The sequence below is a fragment of the Bombina bombina genome, chromosome 5 (assembly GCF_027579735.1).
Source record: "Bombina bombina isolate aBomBom1 chromosome 5, aBomBom1.pri, whole genome shotgun sequence".
Taxonomy (NCBI): domain Eukaryota; kingdom Metazoa; phylum Chordata; class Amphibia; order Anura; family Bombinatoridae; genus Bombina; species Bombina bombina.
Window position 1 is genome coordinate 968209412 of NC_069503.1, and position 15233 is coordinate 968224644.

At 40.0% G+C, this 15233-nt stretch overlaps 1 protein-coding gene across 1 annotated transcript in view; it reads left to right on the top strand.

The window, feature by feature from the left end:
- Positions 1–15233, top strand: part of WWP1 (WW domain containing E3 ubiquitin protein ligase 1) — a 530531-nt gene that overhangs the window by 497572 nt on the left and 17726 nt on the right. The window contains exons 22-23 of the mRNA XM_053715174.1: positions 12714–12810; positions 12884–12956. Of these exons, the coding sequence (XP_053571149.1) occupies positions 12714–12810; positions 12884–12956 (170 nt within the window). The remainder of the gene's footprint in view (positions 1–12713; positions 12811–12883; positions 12957–15233) is intronic.

The window sequence follows — 15233 nt, forward strand, 5'->3', positions numbered from 1 at the left end:
AGATGGTGGTCAGAGAGAGGAAAGGGAAAGTTAGAGAACTTAAAAATGGCACAGAGATTGTTGAAGACCAAAATAATTTGTGTTGGCTTCACAGTGTGTTGGGAGAGGCCAAAAGTGGTGGTAAGGGATAGAAATTTAGTGGCAGCAGGCAAGTCAGGATTGTCAATGGTTATGTTGAAGTCACCTAAGATTAGAGAAGGTAGGTTGCAAGAGAGGAAGTGTGGGAGCCAGGCTTCAAAGTGGTCTAGAAATTGTGATGCTGAGCCAGCAACATAGAGAGCTACAGGGGAGAAGAGGCAGATGGCATGAACTTCAAAAGATGAGAAGGGAAGGGATGAGGGAATGCAGTAAAAATATGTAGACATAAGAATGCCTACTCCACTTCCTTGTCTGTCTCCTGACCTGGGAGTGAAATGACTACATTCCAATTTTATATAGAATAATTTTTTCAATATAATTCTATTAACAAAAATGCACCTAGTAAAAGTGTTTACTGTTTTCAGTGGTATATGCACATATGCTGTTAGGGTTCATACACCAGTATTGAAGCTAAGAGAACCGACAGTATTATGGCTGTAATTTAGTTTTAAATGTAGTTAAGACTTAGTTTGTGTCATACATATGGCTGATGACTGGTGTAGTGTTTGAATACTGGTACACAGGCTCTCACAGCATATGTGAGAGTGCCACTGAAAAACAGTAATAACTTAAACTAGCATTTTTACTAATGGAAGTGTAATGTCAAAATGCTTCTATGTAAGACTGAAATGCATCCATGCACTTTACAATATTTTTAATAAGTGTATGTGGGGTTGAAATACATGTTCTTCATAAGTACAATCAGTTATTGTGGTTATATAATGAGTTTCTCTTTATTTCTTTCCTAAGATATGGTGAGTCCACGGAATCGTCAATTACTAGTGGGAATATCACTCCTGGCCAGCTGGAGGCGGCAAAGAGCACCACAGCAAAACTGCTATATATGTCACTTCCCTAACCCATAACCCCCAGTCATTCTCTTTGCCTGCGGTGCAAGGAGGAGGTGAAGTTTTGGTGTCTGATCTACAATCACATTTTTTTTTATTTTAAAGCTGAGTAGGTTTGCTCTGATCTTTCTAAAGGGTCTAGCCTTAGCCCATGTCAGTCTCTTCAGTAGGGCAATGGTGGCTTTTAAGCAGTTGGGAACTTGTGGGGTACAATCCTCACTGCGTTTTCCCAAAACATTTTGCTGCCCTATTTAGATAGCCTGAGTAAGTGTATTCAGTCTTTCTGTATTTCCACAGGTCCATGTGAGGGATGGCATCCTCTCAAACCAGGTGAGCTGTCCTGCTGCCAAACAGATAAATATTGAGTTAAGTGCCAGTTTTATTTTTCTATATAGCAGGGAAAAATTTGGCACTTATTCAGCTGAATTTTATTTTCTTTCATGTAATTAGCAAGAGTCCATGAGCTAGTGACGTATGGGATATACATTCCTACCAGGAGGGGCAAAGTTTCCCAAACCTCAAAATGCCTATAAATACACCCCTCACCACACCCACAAATCAGTTTTACAAACTTTGCCTCCTGTGGAGGTGGTGAAGTAAGTTTGTGCTAGATTCTACGTTGATATGCGCTCCGCAGCAGGTTGGAGCCCGGTTTTCCTCTCAGCGTGCAGTGAATGTCAGAGTGATGTGAAGAGAGTATTGCCTATTTGAATTCAATGATCTCCTTCTACGGGGTCTATTTCATAGGTTCTCTGTTATCGGTCGTAGAGATTCATCTCTTACCTCCCTTTTCAGATCGACGATATACTCTTATATATACCATTACCTCTACTGATTCTCGTTTCAGTACTGGTTTGGCTTTCTACTACATGTAGATGAGTGTCCTGGGGTAAGTAAGTCTTATTTTTGTGACACTCTAAGCTATGGTTGGGCACTTTTATATAAAGTTCTAAATATTTGTGTTTAAACATTTATTTGCCTTGATTCAGGATGTTCAATATTCCTTATTTCAGACAGTCAGTTTCATTATTTGGGATAATGCATTTGAATAATCATTTTTTTCTTACCTTAAAATTTGACTTTTTTCCCTGTGGGCTGTTAGGCTCGCGGGGGCTGAAAATGCTTCATTTTATTGCGTCATTTTGGCGCGGACTTTTTTGGCGCAAAAAATTCTTTATTTCCGGCGTCGTTCTTGTCACCGGAAGTTGCGTCATTTTTTGACGTTTTTGCGCCAAAAGTGTCGGCGTTACCGGATGTGGCGTCATTTTTGGCGCTAAAAAATATGGGCGTCATTATTGTCTCCACATTATTTAAGTCTCATTGTTTATTTGCTTCTGGTTGCTAGAAGCTTGTTCACTGGCATTTTTCCCCATTCCTGAAACTGTCATTTTAAGGAATTTGATCAATTTTGCTTTATATGTTGTTTTTTCTATTACATATTGCAAGATGTCTCAGATTGACCCTGAATCAGAAGATACTTCTGGAAAATCGCTGCCTGATGTTGGATCTACCAAAGTTAAGTGTATTTGCTGTAAACTTGTGGTATCTGTTCCTCCAGCTGTTGTTTGTAATGAATGTCCTGACAAACTTGTTAATGCAGATAATATTTCCTTTAGTAATGTTACATTACCTGTTGTTGTTCCATCAACATCTAATACTCAGAGTGTTCCTGTTAACATAAGAGATTTTGTTTCTAAATCCATTAAGAAGGCTATGTCTGTTATTCCTCCTTCTAGTAAGCGTAAAAGGTCTTTTAAAACTTCTAATTTTTCAGATGAATTTTTAAATGAACATCATCATTCTGATTCTGATAATGTTTCCTCTGGTTCAGAGGATTCAGTTTCAGAGGTTGATGCTGATAAATCTTCATATTTATTCAAAATGGAATTTATTCGTTCTTTACTTAAAGAAGTCTTAATTGCATTAGAGATAGAGGACTCTGGTCCTCTTGATACTAAATCTAAACGTTTAAATAAGGTTTTTAAATCTCCTGTAGTTATTCCAGACGTTTTTCCTGTCCCTGATGCTATTTCTGAAGTAATTTCCAGGGAATGGAATAATTTGGGTAATTCTTTCACTCCTTCTAAACGTTTTAAGCAATTATATCCTGTGCCATCTGACAGATTAGAGTTTTGGGACAAAATCACTAAGGTTGATGGGGCTATCTAGACTCTTGCTAAACGTACTAGTATTCCTACGGCAGATAGTACTTCCTTTAAGGATCCTTTAGATAGGAAAATTGAATCCTTCCTAAGAAAAGCTTACTTATGTTCAGGTAATCTTCTTAGACTTGCTATATCTTTAGCGGATGTTGCTGCAGCTTCAACTTTTTGGTTGGAAGCTTTAGCGCAACAAGTAACAGATCATAATTCTCATAGCATTGTTAATCTTCTTCAACATGCTAATAATTTTATTTGTGATGCCATCTTTGATATCATTAGGGTTGATGTCAGGTATATGTCTCCAGCTATTTTAGCTAGAAGAGCTTTATGGCTTAAAACTTGGAATGCTGATATGTCTTCTAAGTCAACTTTGCTTTCCCTTTCTTTCCAGGGTAATAAATTATTTGGTTCACAGTTGGATTCTATTATTTCAACTGTTACTGGGGGGAAAGGAACTTTTTTACCACAGGATAAAAAATCTAATGGTAAATTTAGGTCTACTAATCGTTTTCGTTCCTTTCGTCACAATAAGGAACAAAAGCCTGATCCTTCCCCTACAGGAGCAGTATCAGTTTGGAAACCATCTCCAGTCTGGAATAAATCCAAGCCTTTTCGAAAGCCAAAGCCAGCTCCCAAGTCAACATGAAGGTGCGGCCCTCATTCCAGCTCAGCTGGTAGGGGGCAGATTACGATTTTTCAAAGAAATTTGGATCAATTTGATTCACAATCTTTGGATTCAGAACATTGTTTCACAAGGGTACAGAATAGGCTTCAAGATAAGGCCTCCTGCAAGAAGATTTTTTCTTTCCCGTGTCCCAGTAAATCCAGTGAAGGCTCAAGCATTTCTGAAATGTGTTTCAGATCTAGAGTTGGCTGGAGTAATTATGCCAGTTCCAGTTCTGGAACAGGGGCTGGGGTTTTACTCAAATCTTTTCATTGTACCAAAGAAGGAGAATTCCTTCAGACCAGTTCTGGATTTAAAAATATTGAATCATTATGTAAGGATACCAACATTCAAAATGGTAACTATAAGGACTATTCTGCCTTTTGTTCAGCAAGGGCATTATATGTCCACAATAGATTTACAGGATGCATATCTTCATATTCCGATTCATCCAGATCACTATCAGTTTCTGAGATTCTCTTTCCTAGACAAGCATTACCAGTTTGTGGCTCTGCCGTTTGGCCTAGCAACAGCTCCAAGGATTTTTACAAAGGTTCTCGGTGCCCTTCTCTCTGTAATCAGAGAACAGGGTATTGTGGTATTTCCTTATTTGGACGATATCTTGGTACTTGCTCAGTCTTCACATTTAGCAGAATGTCATACGAATCGACTTGTATTGTTTCTTCGAGAACATGGTTGGAGGATCAATTTACCAAAAAGTTCATTGATTCCTCAGACAAGGGTAACCTTTTTAGGTTTCCAGATAGATTCAGTGTCCATGACTCTGTCTCTGACAGACAAGAGACGTCTAAAATTGGTTTCAGCTTGTCGAAACCTTCAGTCTCAATCATTCCCTTTGGTAGCCTTATGCATGGAAATTCTAGGTCTTATGACTGCTGCATCGGACGCAATCCCCTTTGCTCGTTTTCACATGCGACCTCTTCAGCTCTGTATGCTGAACCAGTGGTGCAGGGATTATACAAAGATATCTCAATTAATATATTTAAAACAGATTGTACGACACTCTCTGACATGGTGGACAGACCACCATCGTTTAGTTCAGGGGGCTTCTTTTCTTCTTCCGACCTGGACTGTGATTTCAACAGATGCAAGTCTGACAGGTTGGGGAGCTGTTTGGGGGTCTCTGACAGCACAAGGGGTTTGGGATTCTCAGGAGGTGAGATTACCAATCAACATTTTGGAACTCCGTGCAATTTTCAGAGCTCTTCAGTCATGGCCTCTTCTAAAGAGAGAGTCGTTCATTTGTTTTCAGACGGACAATGTCACAACCGTGGCATATGTCAATCATCAAGGAGGGACTCACAGTCCTCTGGCTATGAAAGAAGTATCTCGAATACTGCTATGGGCGGAATCCAGCTCCTGTCTAATTTCTGCGGTTCATATCCCAGGTAGACAATTGGGAAGCGGATTATCTCAGTCGCCAAACGTTACATCCGGGGGAATGGTCTCTTCACCCAGAGGTATTTCTTCAGATTGTTCAAATGTGGGGACTTCCAGAAATAGATCTGATGGCTTCTCATCTAAACAAGAAGCTTCCCAGTTATCTGTCCAGATCCAGGGATCCTCAAGCGGAGGCAGTGGATGCATTGTCACTTCCTTGGAAGTATCATCCTACCTATATCTTTCCGCCTCTAGTTCTTCTTCCAAGAGTGATTTCCAAGATTCTAAAGGAGTGCTCGTTTGTTCTGCTGGTGGCTCCAGCATGGCCTCACAGGTTTTGGTATGCGGATCTTGTCCGGATGGCCACTTGCCAACCGTGGACTCTTCCGTTAAGACCAGACCTTCTATCGCAAGGTCCTTTTTGCCATCAGGATCTCAAATCCTTAAATTTGAAGGTATGGAGCTTGAACGCTTGATTCTCAGTCATAGAGGTTTCTCTGACTCTGTGATTAATACTATGTTACAGGCTCGTAAAACTGTATCTAGGAAGATATATTATCGAGTCTGGAAGATTTACATTTCTTGGTGTTTTTCTCATCATTTTTCTTGGCATTCTTTTAGAATTCCTAGAATTTTACAGTTTCTTCAGGATGGTTTGGATAAAGGTTTGTCTGCAAGTTCCTTGAAAGGACAAATCTCTGCTCTTTCTGTTCTTTTTCACAGAAAGATTGCTAGTCTTCCTGATATTCATTGTTTTGTACAAGCTTTGGCTCGTATAAAACCTGTCATTAAGTCAATTTCTCCTCCTTGGAGTTTGAATTTGGTTCTGGGGGCTCTTCAAGCTCCTCCGTTTGAACCTATGCATTCGCTGGACATTAAATTACTTTCTTGGAAAGTTTTGTTTCTTTTGGCCATCTCTTCTGCTAGAAGAGTTTCTGAATTATCTGCTCTTTCTTGTGAGTCTCCTTTTCTGATTTTTCATCAGGATAAGGCGGTGTTGCGAACTTCTTTTACATTTTTACCTAAGGTTGTGAATTCTAACAACATTAGTAGAGAAATTGTGGTTCCTTCATTGTGTCCTAATCCTAAGAATTCTAAGGAAAAGTTGTTGCATTCTTTGGATGTAGTTAGAGCTTTGAAATATTATGTTGAAGCTACTAAGGATTTCCGAAAGACTTCTAGTCTATTTGTTATCTTTTCCGGTTCTAGGAAAGTGAAGAAGGCTTCTGCCATTTCTTTGGCATCTTGGTTAAAATCTTTGATTCATCATGCTTATGTCGAGTCGGGTAAAACTCCGCCTCAAAGGATTACAGCTCATTCTACTAGGTCAGTTGCTACTTCCTGGGCGTTTAGGAATGAAGCTTCAGTTGATCAGATTTGCAAAGCAGCCACTTGGTCTTCTTTGCATACTTTTACTAAATTCTACCATTTTGATTTGTTTTCTTCTTCTGAAGCAGTTTTTGGTAGAAAAGTACTTCAGGCAGCTGTTTCAGTTTGATTCTTCTGCTTATAATTTCAGTTTTTTTTCATTATAAGATTTAAACTTTATTTTGGGTGTGGATTTTTTTCAGCGGAATTGGCTGTCTTTATTTTATCCCTCCCTCTCTAGTGACTCTTGCGTGGAAGATCCACATCTTGGGTAGTCATTATCCCATACGTCACTAGCTCATGGACTCTTTCTAATTACATGAAAGAAAACATAATTTATGTAAGAACTTACCTGATAAATTCATTTCTTTCGTATTAGCAAGAGTCCATGAGGCCCACCCTTTTTTTGTGGTGGTTATGATTTTTTTGTATAAAGCACAATTATTCCAATTCCTTATTTTTATGCTTTCGCACTTTTTTCTTATCACCCCACTTCTTGGCTATACGTTAAACTGATTTGTGGGTGTGGTGAGGGGTGTATTTATAGGCATTTTGAGGTTTGGGAAACTTTGCCCCTCCTGGTAGGAATGTATATACCATACGTCACTAGCTCATGGACTCTTGCTAATATGAAAGAAATGAATTTATCAGGTAAGTTCTTACATAAATTATGTTATTCCTGTCAGGGTGCAGGTTTTTATGGCAGTTTTTTATTTTATTGATGGCTCAGTGAGGATCCGTTTTTTGTAACAGATTATGTACTTTTTTGGAGAGTTTTATTGTTTTTAAGCCTATTTTTCAAGAAAGTTTTTTTTTTTTTTAAATGGCTTTTTTGTCAGCTGTAGGACCGCCCCTTTTAAGGAGGTTCTGATTCTTTGATGTCAGAGTGTTTTTTGGAGCTTTTTTTCATTTCCTGTAAGAGTGAGGTGCCCATATTTCAGATGTCTCTGCTGTTTAGAAGGCTTCTTGCTGTTTTTGCTTCTGTGGAAATCCCGGATTGTAAACAGGATCGTTTTTTTTCCTGAGTTTGTTGCGGGTTGCAGGACAGGTAGGGCACCTCAGTAGTTCTGCTGAGGTGTAGATTGTTGCCTGGGGTATGTTTACTTGATTTGGTAAATTTAAAGGGAACATTTATTTAAGAATGTTTTTTGGCTCTGTATTATATACTTTGTTAAAAGATATAAAAAAAAAAAGTTAGTTTTTTTTTTTTTTATATAATTTGTTTCTTCTTTGTATTATGGATCAGGAGGCTGTGCAGGAAGTTACCTGTAGCTTATGTTTTGATGCCCAGGTGGAACCCCCAGTACCTTTTTGTTCATGTATTGAAAGAACTTTAGCTTACAGAAATAGACTTTTTTAACCTAGCCATCATTAGCTAAGGCAAATGCTGTTCAGGAGCCTTCTGTTTCAGTTGTGCCGCAGCTTTCTCCTCAAGCGTCCCAATCCTATTCAGCTGCACATGCAGTGCCCTGTGTTTCCTCTCATGCTCCGTCTGGAGTTATTTTGCAGGATATTACTGCTCAGGTATCTTCTGCGGTATCTGAGGCGCTGTCTGCTTTTTCCATTCTGCAGGGAAAACGCAAAAGGAAATTTAAAGAAACAGTAAGTAAGGTTTCTGATCCTGAAGTGGCTAATAATTTCCTCTCCGAAGTCTGAGGATGAAGATTCTTTGGGTGCATCTGAGGGTGAAATTTCGGATTCTTCTGATGCTGAAGTTGTGTGGAAGGCTTGCTTAACTAAGAATTGATTTAAACATTTATTTTTTCTGTATCTTTGATTTCGCAAATGCTATTAAATGTACAGATTGGTTTGAACTTCATGTCTCCAAGGATGTTGCTGTTAAGGCACTGTCACAGCTTTCTCCTTTTATGTCCCAAGCATATATGGCGTCACATGCAGTGCCCTGTGGTTCCTCTCAATCTGCTGGAGGAGTGTATTTGCTTACAGAAGTTGCAAGCTCAGGTATCTTCTGCGGTATCTGTGGCTTGGTCTGTTTTCCTTTACTTCAGGGAAAAGGCAAGAGGACATTTTAAGTCTCAGATAAGAGGGGTTGTGCTCCACATACTGCTATGCAGGTTTGTCTTCTTCCAAGTTAGTGAGGAGGATTTGCCGGTAGTTTCGGAGACTGAAATCTCAGATCTGGACAGTATAATTCCTTAATCTGTTACTAAAGTGGTATCCTTCAGTTGTTTGCTTCAAAGCCTCTTATATTGTCAGGAGGTCTTGGCTGACTGGATGACACCGATCCCTATCGTTGTCTTTCCTTTGGAGTTTTGTGAACTTTATCAGTTCTATATTTTTCTTTCCTCTCTGGAAGGGTTCTAGACGTGCTATGAGATGTTCACAGGATTGTTATAGAGAATCTGGGGATATTTCTCCCTGTCTCACGTCCTTTTTAGGATTTCCTGTTGCTATCTCACTTGAATGTCTTTAGTAGAGGGGAGCTTTCTACTTTTAATCAGAGAACTTAGATCTCTGCGGAGATAATCTAGTTTTCTTTCTGACATAGGTAAGAACGGGATATAGGTATTTACCCCATATTTCAGATTCTGTCCTTCAAAGTAGTATCCTTTCTCCTTTGGTTCTAGTGGGCCTGTTCATAACGAACTTAGACCTGAGAGATTTATTGTTTCCCTAATCAGAATCTTTTCTTAGTTTGCGCCATCCCAGTCAGTCCTTTAGGTCTTGGGATATTGCAAGTGTGTTTTTCTGGACAATATATAGTTCAGGTATCATCCTGACTTCGAGCTAACTCTCTTTTAAGAGTTTTTGTCCAATCTTCTTTTCCAGGGCTGGGAAATTAATCTCGAGAAGAGTTTCCTTGTTCTATCCACAAGGGTAATTTATTTGGGACTACCGCCACAATACCTGGAATGCACCCGATTTTGTTTGATCTCAGAAGTTATGCAGGGTCAGGTCTGCTCAGTATCTGGATGGGAGACTGCCTGGGAGACTGCCTGGGAACACCAGGTGCGGTATGCTTGGACCTTTATTTGTTTCTTTATCTAGGAGATGTCTTTCAGAGGTCAGAAAATCAAGTATTTATTCCTTTTCCCCACTCTGCAGTCTTCTGTCCGGCCAACAGTAAGTTTTAGTGGCCGGTGGATAGCTTAGCCATCTTGCAACCAGGAGGTTGGGAGTTTGGATTTAGCAGCAGTTGATTTTTCTTCACTTTTCTGTGACCCTGTGTATGGAGGGGATTGGTCTTATGGTATTCCATGGACATAATTCCTTTTGCTATTTTCAATGATATGGAGAACTTTCGGATCTGTCTTAAAGGATAGATTTAGATCAGATGACAAGAGACTTTCTTCCGTAGTACTTTCTCTCCTCTCAGTAAATAGACAGAATAGAAACAGCGTGTAATTATCACCTGCAATTAGCAGTACATGCAGGTGAATGAATGCTAATTGCGGGTGATAATTACACGCTTTTTCTATTCTGTCTATTTACTGAGAGGAGAAAGCCTCTGAGGGCGTGTTTGGGTATATCTTGGTAAGAGCCTCCTTTTCATCTATCAGCCTAGGGAAAGCCTGGTTCTTTCTCGGTGCGGCTAGGTGCCGGTACAGCTGATTTCCTCACTGCAAGTGGGAAGCGATCTCCATCTACAGAGCCGATTGGAGGCCATCAATGGTTACACCACTCCCCTTCTCAGTGACGTCAGACGCTTCAGAGAGAGCGGAATGCTTTGAAAAGGCTTTTGGGACACAGGACGGAAAAGCTAAGTGTCATTTGCTTTCTTTGTTGCAACCGTTACACACATCACCTATTGGATTGAGTTACAGTAAGAACCACTGTGTTCTACTTTTCCTTTGCACGAAGGACTCTTTCTCCATTTGCCATTAGGTGTACTATGGGACAGTCTGCAGACAAACATTTGGAAATCATTGTTGTCTACACAGTGAGACAGTCCTTTATCGTATGCACATACTTATTACGCTGTATGGCGTTATACATTTGATTACAGTCATTTAACATTCTTATGTAATTTTAGGTATTTGCTTCACGATATATTTACCTATTTTGGCACCTTTCTTTATTGCAACTTGGATAGATTGTGCCAAGTTGTTATATTAGGTTATAGAGGCATACATATGCTGAGGTAGCTTATATCTGCTTGATTTGCCTTTTACCTTAGACTAGGCGTGTTGTATATGGTGTTCATTTTATATTGCTTGATTGGGCCAAATACAGTGATTCACTGAATGTGATATGGGACAATAAATTTAATGTTTGAAATACATTCTTTGTGTGCCTGTGTTAATTCCCTTGCTTTTTCAAATCATTAATATATGGTCTGAAACCTTGTCTTTCTGTATATAACGTTCCAGACTTATAATTCATCCCGGGGAGTGAGCATTTCCATCCAGAAGTGTTCTCTAGGTAGCCCCTCACATGGGGGATTTCAGGAGTTGGCTTCTGTGGGCATTTTGACAGAACGCCAAATTTCAAAGGTACGGTTTATGGTCATATGATCCGCAGACCGTCCTGATAATGTTCTGACGTTTTTCTTGGATTTCACTCTTGCATACCTTTTTCTTCTGTTTCAGTCTTGCATACCTTTTTCTTCTGTTTGTTCTCTTTCAACGAGTCATTACTCGTATTTTCAAATGAGAGCGGCTGTGATTTTATTAGCCCCTGCGTGGCCTCGCAGGATCTGGTATGCAGACCTAGCTGAAATGTTCTCTCTCCACCTTGGAGACTTACCTCTGAGAAAGGACTTCTGATTCTTGGTCTTTTCCTTCATCTAAATCTCTGAAGCTGACTGTTTGAAGATTGGACGCTTAGTTTTGTCTAAGCGGGGGTTTTTCTGAATTTTTTATCCTTTCTCCAGGGTGGTCTGGAGAAGGGTTTGTCAGTACCCTGAAGGGTTAGTTTTCTGCATTTTCTTTTTTGCTACATAAGCATCTAGTGGACATGCCAGATGTGCAATCTTTTTGTCAGGCACTGGTCTACATCAGGCCTGTGTTTAAGTCAGTTGCTCCCTCTTAGGGTTTTGCCCTTATTGCCCTTGTTTTGCAGTAGGCTCTGTTTGAGCCTTTACTTTCCATAAATATTAAGTTATTTTGGAAGGTTTTGTTTCTCATTGCTATCTTTTCTGCTTGGAGAGTCTCTGAGCTCTCAGTTTTGCAGTGTGATTTGCCTTATCTTATCTTTCATGCAGTTAAGGCAGTTATTCGTACTAGTTAGGTTTTCTTCCTAAGTGGTTTCAGATAGATATATTATTCAGAAAATTGTTGTTCCTTCTCTGTGTTCTTATCTTTCTTCTCATAAGGAACATTTGTTACACAACTTTGATGTTGTGCGTGCTTTTATTTTCCATCTACAGACGACTAAGGATTGTCGCCAGTTTGCCATTTGTTTCTCTGGGAAACATAAAGGTCAGAGAGCTTCAGCTACTTCTCTTTCTCTTTGGTTGAGTAGTATAATGCGTTTGGTTTATGAGACTGCTGGACAGCAGCCTCCTGAGAGAATTTCAGCTCATTTCACTAGGGCTGTCCCTTCTTCTTGGGCTTTCAAGAAGGAAGTTTCTGTAGATCAGATTTGCAAGGCTGCAACTTGGTCCTCTCTGCATACGTTTTCCAAATTTGATATTTTTGTCTCAGCTGAGGCTTCTTTTGGTAGAAAGGTTCTTCATGCAGTGGTGCCTTCTGTTTAGGTTACCTGTCTTGTCCCTCCCTAATCATCTGTGTCCTCTAGCTTGGTTATTGGTTCCCACTAGTAATTGATGATTTAGTGGACTCACCATATCTTAGGAAAGAAAACATAATTTATGCTTACCTGATAAATGTATTTATTTCCGGATATGGTGAGTCCATGGCCCACCCTTTATTTTAAGACAGTTATTTTTAACTAAAGCCTCAAGCACCTCTACACCTTTGTGTTATCTTCTTTTTACATTTTCCCTTCGGCTGAATGACTGGAGGCTATGGGTAAGGGAAGGGACAAATATAGCAGCTTTGCTGTGGTGCTTTTGCTGCCTCCTGCTGACCAGGAGTGATATTCCCACTAGTAATTGATGATTCCGTGGACTCACCATATCCGGAAAGAAATACATGTAACAGGTAAGCATAAATGATGTTGTTTTACAGTAACACTTTTTATCCAGTTTGTATTCTTTTTAATTTTCAGTTTGTCAAAGAAATGGACAATGAGGTCCGGTTGCGATTGCTGCAGTTTGTTACCGGCACTTGCAGGCTACCTCTGGGAGGTTTTGCAGAGCTGATGGGTAAGGATCACAACAATGTTTTGAGTTTCTTGGGTTTAAGGAAAATGTGTAACGTAACATTTATCTAATTTAGGAAGCAATGGTCCACAGAAATTCTGCATTGAGAAAGTTGGCAAAGAAACTTGGCTTCCTAGAAGTCATACATGGTGAGTTAAAAAAAAATCCAATTATTTTCTTAGTCTGAAACTTAATTCCTGGCTTTAGTATTATTATTTAATATTTAATATGTTTTCATTTTAATGATGTAGTACAGAACAAAATAATATACCATATTTATAGTGCTGGGACATAAATGTGTCTAAAAACAGTTCTGGACACCTTCATCCTCGTCTACTACATGATTGATATATAAAGGAAGGGAACCTTGTTAGTATTGTCTAGAGCTATGAGCAAAGATATAAACAAATCTTTATTTGGATTTAATTTGTTAAGGGGGCCCCTAGATGAATGCTCACCAGTGAGACCGAGTTAAAATTTGGATAGGAAAAATACATATACTGAATTCATTATTCTTTCATAAAGGTGGTAAGAGTCAACTAGCCATTATTCCTGGGAATTGCACTCCTGTCCACTAGGAGGAGGCAAAGATTTCCAAAACTCCTTACTAGAAGCTAGTATTATATTTGCCTCCACAGGAGGAAGGTGAAGGAGGTGCTCTAGATGTTCTTCTATGAGAGGGGTCCTCAGACCGATTTGAGGCCTTTTTTCACTCATAGAACTACTGTTTGAACATAGGTAATCTTATATAGAGTATTTGGTAGTAACAGAATTACACCCAGTGGGAGTTAGTCACATGTCTGCCACAGGTGTCATGGGGACCAGTCCCTAGCCGTCTCCAGGTGGAACGTCGTTATAATCCAAATACAAAGATCCTCTGCTGTCACGCATACAGCACTGGATTGGCTGTCTACTGGAAGCATTTTTTTCTGCAAATGGTAAGTCCAGTAGTTTGGGTGCCTATTAGGATTTAAAGATGCTTATAGTCATATTCCTATTCACTGGGATCATCAATGTCTAAGATTTGCATTCATAGACAAGTATTTTCAGTTTGTTGCTCTTCCATTTGGCCTGGCTACCACTCCCAGAAGCTTTGTATCCTTAGTGGTGCAGGCATTACACTCAGTTGTCTCAGAAGATTCTTCTGGATTTCAGAACAATACAATCCCTTTCTTGGTGGATAAATAATCAGTCCATTTTTCTAGGGGCATACTTTGTCAAAATTGGATTGTGATTGGGGCACAGTCTGGGGGTTAAGAGAGCACAGTGAGTTTGGTTACCTCGGGAGGCAAGGTTACCGATAAATGTTCTGGAACTCTGTGTACAGGGTAGTGATCTCTTCATTTGGGATTTTTCAGTCAGATTGTGAATTTGTAGGGTCTTCCAGAAATAGATCTGATGGCTTCTCAGTTGATTAACAAGCTTCCCAGATACTTTGTATGGTCCAGGGATCCTCAGGCAGAGTTTGTGGATGCTCTAGTAGTTCATTGGATGCTTAATCTGGCTTACATTTTTCATTCTCTTGTTCTGTTACCAAGAGTCATAGCGAGGGTCAAACAGGCAGTATCATCAGTAATTTTGATCTCTCCAGCTTTGCAGAACACCAGCTTGGCTTTGCAGATGTCTAGTTGTCCTCCATGGCCTCTTCCTTTGTTCCAAGTAATGCTTCATTCATTACTTGTGGGAATTAAGAACCTGGTCATCAGGAGGAGGCAGACACCCCAGCCAAAGGCTTAAATACCTCCCCCACTCCCCTCATCCCCCAGTCATTCTTTCCTTTCGTCACAGGAGGTTGGCAGAGAAGTGACGGAAGATTCAGAGTAGTTTATTATGGAGGGTAGTAATCTTTGAAATGGGACTGGAGTTTTAAGTAGTCCTGTCAGCCTCTCAGTGAGAGCATGGGTGAAAGAGTCCGGAGATGCAAGGAGAGTCTTTCTGTGAAACCATCCCGACTCAGATTAACAGCTCCATAAGCAATCAGCATTAACGAGTTTCGCTGCCTGCTTTTCTGCTCTCAAGTCCATGTCAGGAACGATGCTACTACCCTGTCACACTTGAAAGGCCGTGTTTCTGTTCCACAGCATAGATTCTGGTAAGATAGTTTCATTTATACACACATGATAACGTAAGAAGACAGGGTCACAGTGTGTCTCCTTTTATCTGTATAGAATCAAGGGTAATACCCTTGGTAAGGGGGTTATTGAACAGGGAGGGGATTGGTGCATAATATTATTATTGTGTTTGATGCTGCGACATGTGTGAGATAAGGCTCTGTCAGTGTGTGAACAGTCAGTTTTCTAAGCGAAAGATCGATGTGGACCTTTTTTGGTGCGTTCCTGCATGGCACTCCATGTGACCGGGTGTGGCCTTTTTAACTTCCTCTCTCTTGACCAGCGGCCCCGGCCATTGGGATATAAAGGTGCCAT